This window comes from Gastrolobium bilobum, unplaced genomic scaffold (genome assembly GCF_033153095.1).
Source record: "Gastrolobium bilobum isolate Gb01-03AN ecotype WA unplaced genomic scaffold, APGP_CSIRO_Gbil_v1 utg3870, whole genome shotgun sequence".
NCBI lineage: Eukaryota > Viridiplantae > Streptophyta > Magnoliopsida > Fabales > Fabaceae > Gastrolobium > Gastrolobium bilobum.
Window position 1 is genome coordinate 933979 of NW_026895180.1, and position 17274 is coordinate 951252.

A 17274-nucleotide genomic window follows, 5' to 3' on the forward strand; every position below is an offset into this window, starting at 1 on the left:
TTTTCTGCTTATGAAAAAATTAAATGATTTTTTGATAAAAAGAAATTAAACATGAATATTCTCCATAATCCATTCCATAAAAGCAACGAGGATGAGGATTCACGAGAGTTTATCCTTTATCAAGAAGGGAATGCTTTACGGACGTTTTGCTTGAGAAATTGTTTTTGAATATTAGGGAAAAATAATTAATAGAGAAATGATTAAAAAATGAGTTTGGTATGAAAATGTAAAAAAAATTATTTGGTTGAGTAAAATTTTACTAGAAAAATTATGTGAAATTCCTGAAGAGTGTGTTTGGTTGAATAGAAAATATTGATGGGAAACTAATTCAAATTACGAAACTATCCTTTTAAAAATAATATCACCTTTGCAACTTTTGCCAACTTTACGGTCACCGATTTATAAAACTTTTGTCGCTTTTGCAACTTATCCAGTTTTTAGAAATAATACCACCTTCCAGGAAGGAAAATGTTACCTTGATTTTTGGACAAAAAGCTTGCAATTCAAGATAGATAAGAAACAAGAAAAGCTGAGTAAAAATCATAAAATCAGTGAACCAAACATAAATTAATGATAATGCAGCATCACTTTCCCGGATTATTTAACAAAATCCTAAAACAAACACCCTTGTAAAAATTATTAGGCCCTATCTCAAAGTTGAAACCAAAGCCCACGCAAAAAAGTATCAAGAACCTGATTGTGTTGATTTCTTAAAAATGTTTTTTTTTATACATTGTTTATTTTAAAAGTATATTTTACAAAAGTTAAAATTATTTAATTTTTTTAAAAAATATTTGACTTTTGATTTCTATTCTTTTAAAGAAAAAAAATCTGTTTATAAATTTTTATAAACTTATAGATTACATTATGTTTGACCAATAATACTCTATTCAAGGGTATATTATTAGTTAGACATAATATAGTTTGTAAACAAAAAATTTATAAATATAACCTTATCTTAATTTAAAAACTAAAATTTTTAGCTTTTGAAAAAAAAAATAGAATTTTAACTTTTTTTATGATTAATATTTTTTTAAAAAGCATGTGTCTAAATAATTTTTTTTGAAAAGTAATTTTTTTTTTCTAAAAAATAATGTTTGAAGAAAAGAAAACCCATTTAAATGGGCCCTAATTAAAGTTCACTGATATTTCCCAATTTTCATTTTTTTTTTTTTTTTTAAGAAAATCAGCAGTTGTCGTTGTCGCCACCACACACCCAACACAACACCAACAACCACCATTTTCCATTGATAAACACAGAGAGAGAGAGAGAGAGAGAGACACACACACTCACACACTCACACACATACGCAGATTCAGTGTGGGTTGAAGGAAGGAAGCAAAACAGAAACATGTATAGGGACGTGTCAAGCTGCAACACATACGACTATGGTGACGCTATGTATTGGGACGCTCGCTACATCCAAGAAGGAGGTTCGTTTGATTGGTACCAGCGTTACTCTGCTCTCAGACCTTTTGTTCGTAATTACTTCCCTCTTTCCTCTACACTCCTCATGGTTGGTTGTGGCAATGCTGGTAATTCCTCCTCCTAACAAAAACCCCTCTTCTCTTCTCTTTTCTCTAACAAAACCCAGAAATTTTAATTCCCATTATTCCCTTCTTCATGTATACTTTAACTTCCAAACTCAACTTTAGGGTTTTTCTTTTTTTTTGGAGGGCACCCCTCATGTTTGTGCCAGTGCCACAACAACCCAAAAAAAAGCTCTTTTTATATTTTTTTTTATATTTTAAATACCCTTTTGGATTTGGTATATAGTATATTCTATTTTTAATTTTTTACTCATTGTTTACATATGGTTGGTGCCTCACTGTTACTTTAGATTTTATTTTATTTTTAAATTATGTGAATACAATTGTTTGTAATAATTTAAAACGACACAGTCCGTGTTGTACTCAGTTGTTGTTCGAGACAATACATTTAGAAAAGTTGGATCTAATTTATCTGTTTGCTTATACCTTTTGTAATAGTCTTCATCTAAAAATGAAGAGAATAATAGAGCTTTAACCCACCTTATTGCAGTGGGAGAACTTTCTTTTCTTTTTAGCTTTTTAGCTCTTTCATTTTTCTTCGTTTTATAAATGGAAGTTCCTTGTATTTATTTCCTTGTTGTGTAGATGAAACTGAGAATTTCATTCCCAACTTTGAAAGTGCTCAGCTATGATGATGGGTTAGATTTAAATTTTTGAACTTTCATAACTCATTTTTTGCACTATTGATAGGCGAGATCAGGAAAAGAAAAAAAAGAGACGAGTGGAGGGATAGGGACTTCCATGGTAATTTTAGTAATTAGTCTGACGAGGATGAATCTTGTTAGTAAGCACAAGATGGCATAGGTTGAAGATGAAAACTGCATTATAATTTTGTATAGATTTGTGGGTTTACCTGGTACCAAAGTCATTAAACATGTGTAGCTGCCCGGAGCTTGCCAACTAGAAGGTGTTCATATAATTGTTTATGCAAAACTTTTATGTGCACTTTTGTATCATTATTAAAACAACTTGTATTTGTCTAACTTGTAAACATCCATTAATTAATTGAGTAACAGAGAAATATTTCAATGGGGTTAAGCTTTGCATATTTCAAATGTGTAACTGTAGTGTAACAGCAGTCATTGCATGACACTGTTTAAATTTAGAGAAGAAAATATGTGTCCTCGGAAAAGTGAGATTTTACAGATCTGAGGAGTTTCAAAATACTTTAGGCAATTGAACGGTGGTCCTGGGTCAAACCAACTGAATTTTGTAGATCTATTCCTTGTCCTATGAGAATCTTGCTGACCTGCTTTCTAAACTCAGGTTACTTGGGCATAGGTTGAGTAGTTAGGTGAGGGTAGGTGTGTTAGGCTCGGTTTCTATTCCCATCAAGCCAAAAATTGAGTCCTCATTCTCCATTTACTTGTATATATAATTGTGGTAAATTCTATCTTTATTTTAAACTGGAGATGTACTTACCTTATTTTAGAAACAATTTATGGAATGTGAGCAGTGCACAGTTTTATTGTCAATATCTTATCATCTGCTATCTTACTTGAATGAGATTTATTTTGAATTAGTTCATACTTTTTGAGGAAACTTACAAGGAGAAAACTGATGTATTTTGTAGTCATGTCAGAGGATATGGTCAAAGATGGTTATGAAGACATCATGAATATTGATATTTCATCAGTTGCAATTGACATTATGAGAAGAAAATATGAGTACATCCCTCAATTAAAATGTATCTTATCAATTATATTATCTTGTTTGTTTGTATAATCTTTCATCTTTTAACTAAATACAAAAACCCTAAACACCTCCTGTACGTTTCCTTCATGAATCTTGATAGACATGCAGATGGATGTCAGGGATATGAGGTACTTCCCAGATGAATCTTTTGATGGTGTAATTGATAAAGGTATAGTTGCTCCTTTATTGTGCAAACCTTGTCGAATTAGTGGAATTTAGAATTTTATATGTACTTCATAATTTATATACTGATGCTACTTTGGTCTTGCCATTACATTTGCACTTGTGCTCTGTTGATGCTTGATCTAGGAACTCTTGATTCATTGATGGTACAGTTCTTCCCTGATTGTTCTCATAATTTATCCAATTCTTTATCTGCATGCTCTAATCCTCACATTTGCTTTTATGTACTTTAGTGTGGTACTGATGCTCCAATTAGTGCTGCTCAGATGCTTGCAGAAGTGTGTAGGTTGTATAGATTTTAATGAGAATAAATTTATCGAGATTTGCACAAAAGTATTTAAAAGTCATGCTTCATGTCAAAATTCTCACCAATTATGCCTATTTTCTTGTTTGCAGACTTCTAAAACCTGGAGGGACATATATGTTGGTAATCTTATTTACATGGATAAGGCTTTCTTCTTATCAGTGTGCTATCATCTGTTCGGAAGATTAGTAATCAATGATTGAATTATCATTTGCAGATTACATACGGTGATCCAACAGTAAGGATGCCTCATCTTAGCAGACCTGCGTACAATTGGAAAGTTACATTGTATAATATTCGTAAGATTTCACCCTTTTCATGTTTTTCTGAACTGGAAAAATGCCTTTCTCTTCATTACTAAATGTGGATAACACCTACTGACCAGCCATAATGTTGTCCTTTTGAACTTAGTTTTGTTCTTGCCAATGCATAATGTATACTAAAAAAGGATTAGAATAAGATTCCTTTTGATTCTGTTCTTTTTTTAGGATAATATACTAAGCAAGGTGAAAATCAAAGACTTTTTGCAAGATAGAAAATCTTTATATTTGGTATAAATGTTTCTTTTGATGGTTACAAAACATTGTATCCAAGACTGTTATTTCTTTTTCCTTACTATTATTATTGTCTTCTGTTATGTTCAATGCTCTAGAGTTAAGACTATGCTTTTCTTCTTCGTATATTTAGAAAAACTAATTAAATTTTCATGTACTCTGCAAGTGAGGAATGATATTTAACAATGTCATCAATATAAGAACAATTTATAGCTTAATTATAAGGTTTAAATGAAAAGTGGAGGGTATGTATTAATTTAGGCAATGTTTAACCTAATTGCAGGATATAATTTGGAAATTGAATGATTTATAAATAGAGCGATTAACTGGTTACATGAATTCATTTATTTTTTATGATTTGGATGATTCTTTTCTGAAAGATTCTGCCATTCATAAATTTATATTACGTATACATAAGAATTCTTATCCCATATAATCGTGGAGCTTTAATTTTGTGTTCTTCTCATGCCACATTCTCTGAATCCTTGCAGCAAGACCAGGATTTCAAAAGCCTGAAAGTAGTACTTCATGGAGAAAATCATACTTGGAGCCCATCCCTCTCACTGAAAAGGGCTTACTTCCGGCAGATTTAGTTCTGGAAGATCCAGATTCTCACTATATATATGTTTGTAGAAAGATAAATGATAGAGAGATAGACAACATACCCACATACCAATTAACAACTGATGTTTTATAGCGCTGACTTACATTGAAGCAGGGATGAAGGTAGTATTTATCCTCTTAGATGTGCATCATAGTCATTTCAATGGTTGCTCTTGTCATCTGTAGGCACTGGGACAAGTTACCGCGAACAATGAGATGTTTGTAATAGCATTTTACTCTCATAAATTAGAGTAATGAAGTTAGCTTGTAGGAGATGATTGATATTATTAAAATCTATGAAGAAATCAAACAAATTGACTGATTAATACTCATTTTATTTTATTTTGCCTGTGCATCTGTCTGGGTGAATTGTGGTTGTGATATGTAAACGGCATTTTCTTTGCCTCAAGCTTGAATTCCATTATAATAATGCTTCGATCATAACCATCCTTCTCTGTCCTTCCTCTGATTGCATGTAGCTTATCCTAGCATTAGTTGTGGAAATCCATTACTACACTTCAAATAGGATTACACTGTTATTTTCCATGGTTTAAGCTAATCCTCCTTCCTTGGGTTCAAATTTGCTGTTTGCAACATCAGAAGCTACCTAATTCTCTATACTTGCATTAACCTGAGATTTTTAAGAACGGTTCCTTGTTTGGGAGTTAGTTTTAGGAGGGAAAGAAAATGAAGAGAAATGTTTTATTAATTTCTTCCTTTGTTTGTGAGTTTAAAAAATTGAGGGGAAGGATTTAGAGATTTTCATAAAATCCTACAAAACCTTTCTTATTCTTAAAATTAAAGTTCTCGTAATTTGGGGGATTTTAACTTCTAAACAAAGGACATTTCTCTTCCTTTCCTATTCTTTCCTCTCTCTCTCTTTCTTTTCCCTTCAAACTCCCAAACAAAGTCTTAGGCTACGGGTTTGAGAAGATGCAAAGAGATGGAATAGAATGACATTAGCTCTCAATGTTTGAATTGTTTAAAATAAGGAGCAATGAAATAGAACCTGATGAAATCTATTATGTTACATTTCATCCAATACATTTTTTAATTTTTCTAATTAGGAGGATATGATATGGCGGGTAAGATATACTTACAAAAAAAAAAAGGCTTACCACTCTTACAATTACTTTAATTATCATTAATTTTCGTCAATTTAATTATTATAATTTATTGGAAATTAATAAGTGTGATATAAAAAATGTTATTAATTCTTAATAAATTATAAGCATTGGATTGACGAAAATCAACGGTAATTAAATTGGTTGTAAGAGAGATAAATTTTTTTGGTTGTAAGTGGATCATTTCCCATGATATGGAATCAATTTTTTATTTACTTATTTTCTTACCATCTCATTTGATTCTCAAACAATGAAATATAATTTTTTTTTTTGTCTTTCATCGTACACTATCCGAAAATAGTATGATAATTTTTTCTCGTCTTAATTTATTTAATTTCATTCTATTCAATTTTAATTTCACTCCATGTGTAATTAGATATTATCAAAGCCTATGGAAATTAAGGAATATGGCATTAGGCCTGAATGCGTTAGGGAAGAATGTGCAAGAGTTAAGTGTCGTATGATGATACTCTTCAAATGCCCTCACTCATCATTCTCACTGCTATAAATTGAAATTATTTGCAATGTGATGTGCAACGGGGGAGTGGATTCTCTCATATGAAAAAGTAGTTATGTGGTTATGTTATTTGATCACAACTACTCATTTAAAAATTATATACTTTTTTTCTCTTATCTCATCATCAATAAGTGATTGTGATCAAATAACATGACCACATAACATCTTTTTCACACCAGAGAATTCACTCCCGACAGTGTATGAGTAGAAAATCTAAGCAATGGTAGCGCTTTACCGTTGGCACGGACAAGATCAGCATGTTATGATGGACAACTCAGCTCTGTTCTTTCTTAACAAAACAAACGCGACACGTGTCATATGACATTGACTTCTTCAACAAACTGTCATTATCTCTTTGGGAAAATCAATTTTGCCTGGTTTTCTACCGAATGACGTGAAGCGGGTAAATAAGGAAAAAGTCTAATATACTAAGCAATAGGAGCATAATATATCAACCGACATATTTTTTAAGGAGAGATTTTTTTTTTAATATTATGATTATATATTTATTAAAATACATAATTTATAATTTATTTTGAATTACCGATGTATTTATACCTGGTGCTCAATACAACATTAGTACTAAAGATGTTATAGTAAATAAGGCCCTTGGAGGCCCTGTCTCTAAATGGGAACATTTGTTAAATATCAAATGATAACTGCTAAAGCCAGTTTCTCTTGTTAAAAAGGTTTTAAGTGTAAGAATGCTCTTGCCCCTATTCACTCCTTTTTCAATTAATAAATGAATAGGATTTCTTTAATTAAGGACAAATTTGATGTACAAAGTTTTTCGACCTACGAGGGTAGGACAAGGGTCGGTTTTTTCCCATATTCGAATCTGCCACTTTTCAAGCAACCTTATTGTTGCTCTAAAATTCGTCCTCAATAGGATTTTGTTTAATTACTATTTTAAAAATATAAAAAAAGGTAGAGAAAAAAGATAATCACTCTTAGAAAGAATAAGTAAATAGAAGCTGTTTTTATATGTGAAACAATGGATGGGGAAGCATGCATAGTCCTTGAAACAAAAAGATTCAGAAAAATGAGACTTTAAAGTTTCAAGGATGTTGTTACTCATAGCTTTGTAGCTACAATAATTTCCCTTTTATGTAGTGCAATCTAGCACCCCTTGTTCCCTTTTTTTTTTTCTTATCTTAATGTTCTTGTCGTTCTTTGGATTTTTTTAATGTTGCTTCTTGATGTTCTTAGCAACTCTATAGGATGGGGCCATAGTTTCCAAACGAGACCCATTTAATGGTCAACTTCATTCAAGGTTTTGATCCCCTTGATTCTCCCGGCTACTCTTAATGCCAACACAAGCTCTCCATCAGATAGATGCATGTTCTGAGCAGTTGGGGTTTCTTCAATGTGCAATGTCTCCCTATGAGCGTTTCTTCAATGTGCTTACAGAACTAGCTGAAGATTGCATGTTCATCTATGTTTAACAGCTCAATGATATAAGAGGCTATAATTAGAGGTGTAAATGGACTAGGTCCTACATGCTCGCCTATATTAGGTCAGATTTGACCTATTATAAATAATAAAATAGAACATACTTAGACTTTTAAAAACACTTATTTAGAAAAATAGACCATAGATTTTTTTTATACATATCGAGTCTATAAGGCTACTGGTCAGGCCTATATTATATTATTTATTTTAAATAAAATAAATAAAATTATTATTTAATAATTTTGAATAATAAAGTAATATTATTTTAGTTATTCTTTTAATTGTTGAATATTTAACAGACTTAAACATGCTAACATGTTTAGGCAAAGTAAATATAGGTCAGTCTAGACTTGTAATTTGGAAGGCCAGATCAAATGCAATATTTTTTACACAGACCCGACCTATTTAAGTCAAAGTCTAACTTAGCCTAGCCTATTTACACCCTAAGACTATATATTTAGTATTATTTCAATATTCCTATTTATTTGGTACGTTACATTTAGATCAACTTGAAATCAATGGTTAAAAAAATAATAGTAAATATAACATTTAGCGTGTATAAATAACCAATTCCCTTTATACGAATCCGATATCGTCCGAAGATAACCCCAAATAGCCAAAAACTCTGAAGGGATGATGACCCCACATCCTCCACGTACTAAAATTAGAAACATGCACTCACGTGAAACAAATACAACTGTACAAACAAATATAATAACACAGCACACAAAAGAACTAACATGATTGAATAATTTGCTTAAATTTGGTATAATCTGTTTCCTTTTTTTACCCTCTCAAGTGTCCTATGTTCAATTTGTATTCCTATTAATGTTGTTAAAATTGAGATCTTAAGTAAAATCGGAAGGGGATTAAAAAATCGTAAAACATAAAATCGTAATATAAAAAAATCAAAGAAACATAAAAGCGTTTGAAATATTAGTAAAATCGTTTTGATGAAAAAAATCGTTTTGATGAAAAAAAATCGTAAAAACGTAAAATCATAGTGATAAATCGAGATTTTAACCACAATGATTCCTATGATTTGGCTTTATGAATAGTTGGTCTTCTTTTCCTTTTTTTTTCTTGTATACTAAAAAATGGTAAAAAAAAGAAATAAAGAAAAGCATTCATGGAATTGGAGTACTAATTAATTGTTTAAGGCTTTCTATGGAATTTAAAGGTTAACAAATTTCTTCAGTCCTTAAGAGCCTTAATCTGTAGAATATTAAATCTTTTTAAGACTTTGATCTTGTTTCAGCCAGAAAAAAAAAACAAAAAACAAGTGTTTGATCTTGGAATTAAATCTTATTAAAGCTACTATATCTCAACTTTCCTACTCAAAACCATCTTTCTCCCCATTCCAAGTCCAAATCCACCTTTTTAATAAATGAAATTAATTAGCTTGGATCGGAAAACTTGGTGGCAGATTTTTTTTTTTTTTTTTGGTAGGTCCTCGTGGCAGATAAGCACAAGAAAGTCTAATGTATTTTAAAAAAAAAATGGGAAAAGGATAGAAAGAAACGAATCATCACTCTAAATTACTTCATGCAGCTTTTATATGATGTCACCCGTTACAATATATCTGAAAACAGTAGGGAAAAAGTTTGAATACATTGGAGATAATATCTTATTTGCTTCCAAATTCAGGGTTTTTGTTTATGTTCTTTATTCAAAAAGAGCTAAGTACTTTAGTTTAACAAAAGCTCTATTTTAGTTAACTCAGAAAAGAGTTAGATTGATGGAGACTTGTTTTAATGGATTTTTTTATATTCAAATAAATAAATAAATAAATTAACGATCAGTTGAAGTTTTTTACCCCTTAAGCTTAAGTAAGGATAAAATTTACGAAATGTATTGATAGGTGATATCAAATAAATCTAAGTGGTGAGTTTTCACTTTTTTTCTTCTTCCTTTTTCAGGAAAAGAATAGTGGAATACTAGATGAGTTCCATAACATCGAAGTCATCGACTTTAAAGTTCAAAGAAAGCGATAGAACCATGCCCTCTACTTCAACAGAAGGCAAAAGGACAATCACAAAAAAGTAACTGTCCTTGCTACCTTTCATTTAGTTCACTTTTGGCATATATCACCAAATTTGGAAACTAAAATTCGAAAAATTTGACAAAGACCATCCACCCCATATCTCCTATAAACAACTAAGACTAGTCCAATTTCAATGACCTTCTCTAAATATGGAACTACCTCTAATTCCTTTATATATATTTTTTCAATTTTTTATTTCTTAGAAAAAAGAAAAGAAAAGAAAAAACAGTCGCTTAACTTAATGTAGCAAAGCCAAACAGAGAGGGACTATTTTGTATTTGATGTTGTAAGAGAGAGAGAGGGTGTGCAGACTCAAGAGGGCCCCACCATTTTCAACCTTAAAACTAATAAGGGAAAAGATGAAGATTAATGAACCTCTCTACCTTATAGTCCCCAAAACAGCAAAGTATTCATAATGCCACTGTTCTTCCCCAAAATAGGTAATGGCCTAATACTAAAAGTAGGTGTTATAGACTGCCATATACGGTAAACTGATAAAATCAGAATCAGAATAAAAAATAAGTAAAATAATAACGAAATAAAGAGTATAAAATCAAAAGGAAGGTTATACTTACAACTGTTTTTTATAATCTTTTACAATCATATATTATAATCATTGATTCTCATCAATCAATGATTGTCATTTATTATGAATTAATAATTAATTAATAAATTTAATTTGCGAAAATCATAACCATTAATCGACGAAAATAAACGATTATAATATATAGTTGTAAGAGGTAATAAAAAAAAATCCTTAAAATCAAAACAAAAACAAACCATAATAAAGAAGAGAAAAGAGAAAGGGGTGGGTGGGACCACAACATAGAGAGAGAAAGACCCACCCAATAGCACCAAAACACTCTAAATGTAGCCAAAAAAAAAGAGTCATGCACAACTCTAAATAGATACAAAGCCATGCAAAGTTGCCGTTTCCAGGCACTGGCCAATTGGGGTAAAACGCTCTCTCACGCCCCTTTATCTTCTCCGCTAAATTTAGCAGCCCTCGTTCCCAACTTGTGCAGAAAAACCCTCTCATAGACCAAAGGGGTGGTGGGGTTGGGGTGGTGTTTGGGGTGGTTGAGAAGAAAAGGAAGCACCTTTACACCTAATACAGAGTGTGAGAGCCATCCAGAAGAGATATCTGAATTGAATCTCAACTGGGTGTTCAGTTTCTGTTTCTTTGATCACTTGGGTTTCTGGGTTTTTGATAAAGCCAAAAAAAAAAAAAATGGGTAGGGGGAAGATTGAGATCAAAAGGATTGAGAATGCTAACAGCAGGCAAGTTACATTCTCCAAGAGGCGAACTGGGTTGCTGAAGAAGGCTCAAGAACTCGCCATTCTCTGTGATGCCGAAGTTGCTGTTATCATCTTCTCCAACACAGGGAAACTGTTTGAGTTTTCGAGTTCTGGGTGTGTCTCTGAATTTTCTGATGTGTTTGCATGTCAGTTTTGATTGTATGCAACTACTGTCTCTGTGAGCTTAAGCCTGTTTCACGAGGCCTACACAATTTAATTAACTATATTTCCCTAGTTTTTTTTAATTCCCATCTGTTTGATTGTTGCATGTGAAAAAAATGAATCTTTTATCTTATTTAATTAATTGAATTCTGATGCTCTGAGTGTTTTTCCATTTTTCCCAGAATTAACTTGATTTCTCCTTTTCTGGGGTATTTCAAACAAGTCTGAATTTTGCATCTATTTCAAACAAAATTTATCTTCTGTGTGAAACTTATCTATTTTATAAACGTTCATCTTGAGTTACAAGCTGTGGATGTTGTCTATGGTATCTTTTCATATACTTTTTATTTATTTATTTATAATTCCAACTGAACTTTCTTAAACCTTACCCCTTTTAGAGTTGGTGTTGTTATCCCCTGCTACATTGCAAACATCACACGCTGCCACAGTTGTACTTCCCTTTCTTCTTGGTTAATCCTTCCTTTTAAGCCAGGGTGCTTTCCATATCTTGTCCACAGTTAGGTGCACCGCTTTTAGCATGAATATGCAAAGTTATTTTCTTAAATTATGAAGTCTGTGGTTAGTTGATGAATGACATCATTATATAATTAAGATGAACAACTTTGTTTTTCCAAATAGATACATTTATTTAATTATTATTATTTTTTTAATTCCCTTCTTTACTGTGTGCTTCAAAGCACTTATGTGAGTGAAGATATATGTTATGCCTCATTTTCTACTTACTATACCAATTTTTTATACTTGCAGTATGAAGCGAACACTTTCAAGATACAACAAATGCATGGATTCTTCAGAGGCGGCAGCAGTGGAATATAAAACAGAGGTAATCTGTTATAGTCCTTTAGCTATATAACATTCCTTAAGGTTTTAGTTTATAGTCTATGAGACTGTTATTTTCTGAGTTGCAGAACCATAATCCGAATCATTAAAGTATATCATTGTAAACTCAGCAAAAGATTTTTCTTATTGACTGATTAAACAATGTGCATTGATGCTAGTAATTACAAATTGCTTGCCTGCATAACTGTTATTCTAACATTTCTTCGATTAGCTACTCGCTTGTCATTACTTCTTAGATTCATTGTTTGATCTTTATGGTTTAAGAGCAAATTTTTTCTTCAGAAGGAAGATTCTAAGATGGTGGAGATTCTTAGAGATGAAATTGCAAAGCTAGAAACAAAGCAATTGTATGTGTTCTTTCAATCTGTTACATTTACACTTATATATACATCATTGTCATTTGCATTGCCTCTTATAAATATTTCCATTTTGAGTCCTATAGACGGCTGTTGGGTAAGGACCTGACAGGGTTGGGCGTAAAAGAACTGCAACATCTAGAACAGCAACTTAATGAAGGGATATCGTCTGTCAAGGAGAGGAAGGTCCTTCACATTTTATCTTATCCTTTATCCCATTCTCTACTTTTTTGTTCTTCTGTTTTAGAGGGTTTTCCTTTCCTTCCCCTCCCTAGAGTCCATTAGTATAATGTGATTTAATGGTTGCTGCTTAAGCCTTGACATTTCTTATTTCAGGAGGAGTTACTTATGGAGCAACTGGAGCAGTCTAGAGTAAAGGTATATTGAAATCAGTAGTTAACATTCATAATTTTATGAAATTAGAATACCCGGCATTTACAAACCAAGGGGAAATAGTGAAAAAATGATGAGATTTTGAGTTGATTTTGGCTTATTTAAAGGCCTGACTCTCATATCACCCATAAAGCATTTGACCATAAGCCTACTTGGTAGTCAGTATTTGTTAATAAGAAATCATGTTGTCTGCAATGGATTGTTGTTAACTCCTGAAAAAAGAATCCAGTATATGTATTTTTCTTGATCTTTCGATATGCAAATATAACATATAGAGTTTCTTGATTTGTGAGTCTGTTTTAGTAGTTAATTTGGTCACTGGGTTTATTTCATACATATAAACGCAAGTGGAAGGGATGGAAACTTGGATGTGGTGCAACAACAATAAGCCATACTTTTGTAGTGTTTGATTTAAAGCAACATTTATTTTTGAAATCAGCAGATCAGTAAGTCAGGAAGAAAGATATAGATGGAATAGAAATCGATGTCAATTTGAGAATTGAAAATAACTTTGGCATATACTTATTTCTCCTTCGAAGCTTGGGAAAAGGGAAAATATCTTTGTTATAATAATTGTTTGATTTATTCTTTCCAGGAGCAGAGGGCTATGCTGGAGAATGAAACTTTGCGGAGACAGGCAAGTTATCTTCCAGCATCTCTATATTGAATAATATTTGTTACTCATAACTTTGTGCTTTTGCCTATCATGTATTACAGGTTGAGGAGCTTCGTTGTTTGTTTCCACTAACAGAAAATGTAGTCCCATCTTATCTTCAGTATCAGCATATGGAAACAAAGAATGCCTTTATAGCTAATGGTGTTAAATCTCCCAACTTGATCAGTAACTGTGCAAATGAGAAAGGAGATTCAGACACCGCATTGCATTTGGGGTACTATGCTTTTTTATTGCCAAACCCACAACTAAACTGCATAAGAATCCTGCTGCTGTATCATTTTACTGCATGCAAACTTCATTTTGTTGATTGCCATGGAAGATACATATTTTTATTATGATTTGGTTTAAGGATGGTCTTAAACCAGACTTAATCAACTTTGTTTGAATACTACCGTGGCTTATGATGTTGCAATATTCATATCTTTACTTAAAATTATGGGAGTTTTCTTGCATCAGTTCTTCCATTCCTAAATCTCTTTTTCCCAACATTTTTTCTGTGTGACTACTTTGGTAGCTATGTGAAGATTTGAATGGAGTAGCAGCATACATGCAGAGATTTGAAAGTTCTTCCTCCTTTTTTATGTTCACACTCCCAACTTCTGTACAGTCTCATATTTTGCTGCTTGATTTGCAGGTTGTTGCCGACTGATGTTCGTCACAAGAGGAAGGCACCTGGGAAAGCAACCTTTTCTAATGATTCAGAGAGTCATATGGCTCTGCTTTGATCCAGTTCTGACTTTCTTGTTTCAACAGAGAAAAGTAGAACTTGAGACAAATTTAGTGCAGTTGTAGTTGTGCACAGTGTCAGTTTAGATCACAGAGGAAAAGTAGGATCCTAGGTGACCCCTGAAATTATAAATTTAGAATTTGACTCTTCTCTTTTAGGAAATTGGCAAGCTGCAGATTTACCGGTTTTACCAAATTTTGATGTAAAGGGCTGGAAAAGTCTTGAATTATGAAACTTGTTTTTAGTTATCATTAAAAAGATGCTTAGGCTCATTTTATGGTTGCACATTCATCTTGCTTTATGTTTTTCCTTTTACCTTGATCATTTATAGTCAGGATCATGCTTACCTTATTTTATGAATTAAGAAAAAACTGCCTGAAGGATTCACATCATTATGAATCATGCTCAAGATGGTCAAGTCAAAATACATCTTGGAGCTGAAGGAACCAATATATGCAGTAGTATATTAAAGCTATCATTTTGAATCGTATATTTGACTATTCTTTATAGACATTATACTACTAAAGTACAAAGAAATCACCACTATTTAGTATTTACATGACTGGATGAGAATTATACAATTTAAAAACATTACAAAACTTACGGCTTATTCATCTTCACATGGGAAATCGAGCAACGGATTTTCAGGGTTGTTTCCTTCTGTCGAAAACAATCAATTAAATCACTTCTCTGAGTCATTACCTTGCTAAACATTTCATCCACCCCCGTTTTTACAACATCGGATAGCTTCTCGAACACGTGCAGCTTTGTCTGCAATTCCTTGGCTGCATCATGTTTCACTTCATCTGAAGCTTCAAGAAGATCAGCAACAGCATCATTTATCTCTTTTACCTCCTTTAACATAGGAGTTTTCTCCATCAACTCTTCACAGATTTTGGAATCAAGTGTGAGAATTGAAGAACCATCAAACCCACCTGCCATTTTCCTAAGCTCCATGTATGGCTTACCATCACTGCACAAACCAGACAACAGAATCCCACATACCCAGAACCCAATACTCTTCATTTCCTTCACAGCTTCATCAACAACCCTTTCCTTGCCAGAGAAAATACTTGCTTTATCATCTTCTGTGTAAAACTCTTTACCAAAATTGTTGCTAAAACAACCTGGCTGAATTGCTTTGAGATGCCTTGTGGCCAAAGATGGTGAATTCTCCAACAGTGTCAAACCATGAGACAGAGATAGCCGAGCTTGTCCAAGATGAGAAAGAGAAGAAGAAATGGAATTGAAAAGCTCCACCAAACACAAGCTATAGCTGAGATACCTTTCAATAGAATCAACCTCCCATATACTCATTGGGTAATCTATATCCACAACAAGCTTTGCAAAAGCCTTATTTGTGATAGATAAGAGACCAAAACATTTTTCAATCCAGGACAAGGACAGGATCTCTGATCCGGGTTTCAAATCCAATGCTAATTGGCCAATGAATGTTGAAACTTCAGATCGAAATGCCTGCAGGGAAGCTGATAATTCATCAGATTGATGGTGATCACGGTCTTTGTGAGTGTGAGTGTGATGGTGGTGGTGATTCTCCAGCTTGGTGTAGAGTTTTGCAAATTTCTGTACCAAGAGTACCATTGGCAATTTACAACCCAAAGAGAAGCGCTATAACTTTGTGAGGGTTGGTGTGTGTGTGTGTGTGTGTTGACAATTAGAATTCAGATACTAAGGTTTGAAGGTTTGGTTTATTGAATATAACTTCAAGTTTATGTGATGTGTGAATTATTGGTTTGAGTTTTTTAATGCATGACTTGATCTTAAAAGAAGGAGAGAAAAGAGAAAAACAGATGGAATCCAATAACTTGTGGATGTGATCCACATACAAATTTCCCATTGAGAACTCATAAACTAGGGGCATTTGGCGGCGGTCAAATGTGGTTATCTGATACATTGTTTTTTCATATTATTATTCTCTTAATGGTTGTTGGGTAGGGTATGAGTATTGAATGAGTTAACTTATCATCATTTTAATCTTTAATATTTGCATAGCTATCTACTTAAAAAAAAAAATTTATTTGCATAGCTGTCAATTATGTTGGGTATGGCTCATACTTCGCATGCTAATGAGGACCCTAATTATCGGGGTCAACAGAAAGGCGATTGGGCCCATGAATAGCTGTTGTTAGGGTTTTTTAATCCTATTTTTATATTTTTCTTGTAAACCGAGTGACTTGTAACGAGTGGCGGTGAGGAGAATATAGTACAGACAAGTTGGACGTAGTCTTAATTGAATGAATCAGGATAAATGGTTATATCTATTCTCTATTTCTTTTTTCTTTTCTGTTTTCGATTTCTAACAAATTGAGCTCCTTCAGTATTATACGGTATAGTATTTTGTCACTGGCTTTTGCGTTAAACACCCGCAATTGCAATTGGGTCTAGTTGGATGGAGCTTCAAGGACAAGCTTTAATGGAAGTGTGAGGGACACAAAATAGGGACATTGTTGGTCACATCACACATGTAATGTGTTGCCGCTCAACATTGAAGTGTAAAATTACGCAAAGCGACAAGCGTGTTCAGCATACATAAATGAGAGTTCTTTTTAATCCTTGTATACTATACGGAACATCATTTCTAATTAAATGGAATAATGAAGTTAGTGCTTACATTATTGACTGGAAAATTATTATGAAAAGAATAGCAAAGTTCAAATTCGAAATGAAAATCACTTATTAAATTCTAAAGAATTACATTTATTCATTTGAGGAAAGGAACAAAAAGTGAGATCATTTGCTACCGTGGAATGAC

At 32.7% G+C, this 17274-nt stretch overlaps 3 protein-coding genes across 3 annotated transcripts; 2 read left to right on the plus strand and 1 right to left on the minus strand.

The window, feature by feature from the left end:
- The first annotated feature begins 1287 nt into the window (after positions 1–1287).
- LOC133298417 (uncharacterized) lies at positions 1288–5194 on the plus strand. Its single transcript, XM_061497693.1, has 8 exons — positions 1288–1536; positions 3125–3238; positions 3347–3415; positions 3556–3575; positions 3663–3715; positions 3826–3856; positions 3951–4032; positions 4779–5194. Exons 1-8 carry the CDS (start codon positions 1353–1355, stop codon positions 4982–4984), a joined length of 759 nt encoding a protein of 252 aa, XP_061353677.1. The 5' UTR covers positions 1288–1352; the 3' UTR covers positions 4985–5194.
- A 6064-nt stretch (positions 5195–11258) lies between these two features.
- LOC133298493 (agamous-like MADS-box protein AGL15) lies at positions 11259–14590 on the plus strand. The gene is made up of 8 exons (XM_061497792.1): positions 11259–11440; positions 12257–12332; positions 12632–12696; positions 12792–12891; positions 13042–13083; positions 13694–13735; positions 13816–13988; positions 14409–14590. The coding sequence occupies exons 1-8, from the start codon at positions 11259–11261 to the stop codon at positions 14497–14499; spliced, it is 771 nt and encodes a 256-aa protein (XP_061353776.1). The 3' UTR covers positions 14500–14590.
- Positions 14591–14977: 387 nt separating this feature from the next.
- Positions 14978–16229, minus strand: LOC133298542 (UPF0496 protein 4-like). Its single transcript, XM_061497854.1, has one exon. The coding sequence runs from the start codon at positions 16101–16103 to the stop codon at positions 15102–15104; it is 1002 nt and encodes a 333-aa protein (XP_061353838.1). The 5' UTR covers positions 16104–16229; the 3' UTR covers positions 14978–15101.
- Positions 16230–17274: the final 1045 nt, after the last annotated feature.

Coding starts and splice junctions, on each gene's coding strand:
- LOC133298542 (XM_061497854.1), bottom strand. CDS start 16,103: ATGGTACTCTTGGTACAGAAATTTGCAAAACTCTACACCAAGCTGGAG.
- LOC133298417 (XM_061497693.1), top strand. CDS start 1,353: ATGTATAGGGACGTGTCAAGCTGCAACACATACGACTATGGTGACGCT. Junction 3,576..3,662: donor GAACTCTTGATTCATTGATG/GTACAGTTCTTC, acceptor TATGTACTTTAG/TGTGGTACTGATGCTCCAAT. Junction 4,033..4,778: donor AGTTACATTGTATAATATTC/GTAAGATTTCAC, acceptor GAATCCTTGCAG/CAAGACCAGGATTTCAAAAG.
- LOC133298493 (XM_061497792.1), top strand. CDS start 11,259: ATGGGTAGGGGGAAGATTGAGATCAAAAGGATTGAGAATGCTAACAGC. Junction 12,697..12,791: donor AAGCTAGAAACAAAGCAATT/GTATGTGTTCTT, acceptor TGAGTCCTATAG/ACGGCTGTTGGGTAAGGACC. Junction 12,892..13,041: donor CGTCTGTCAAGGAGAGGAAG/GTCCTTCACATT, acceptor TTCTTATTTCAG/GAGGAGTTACTTATGGAGCA.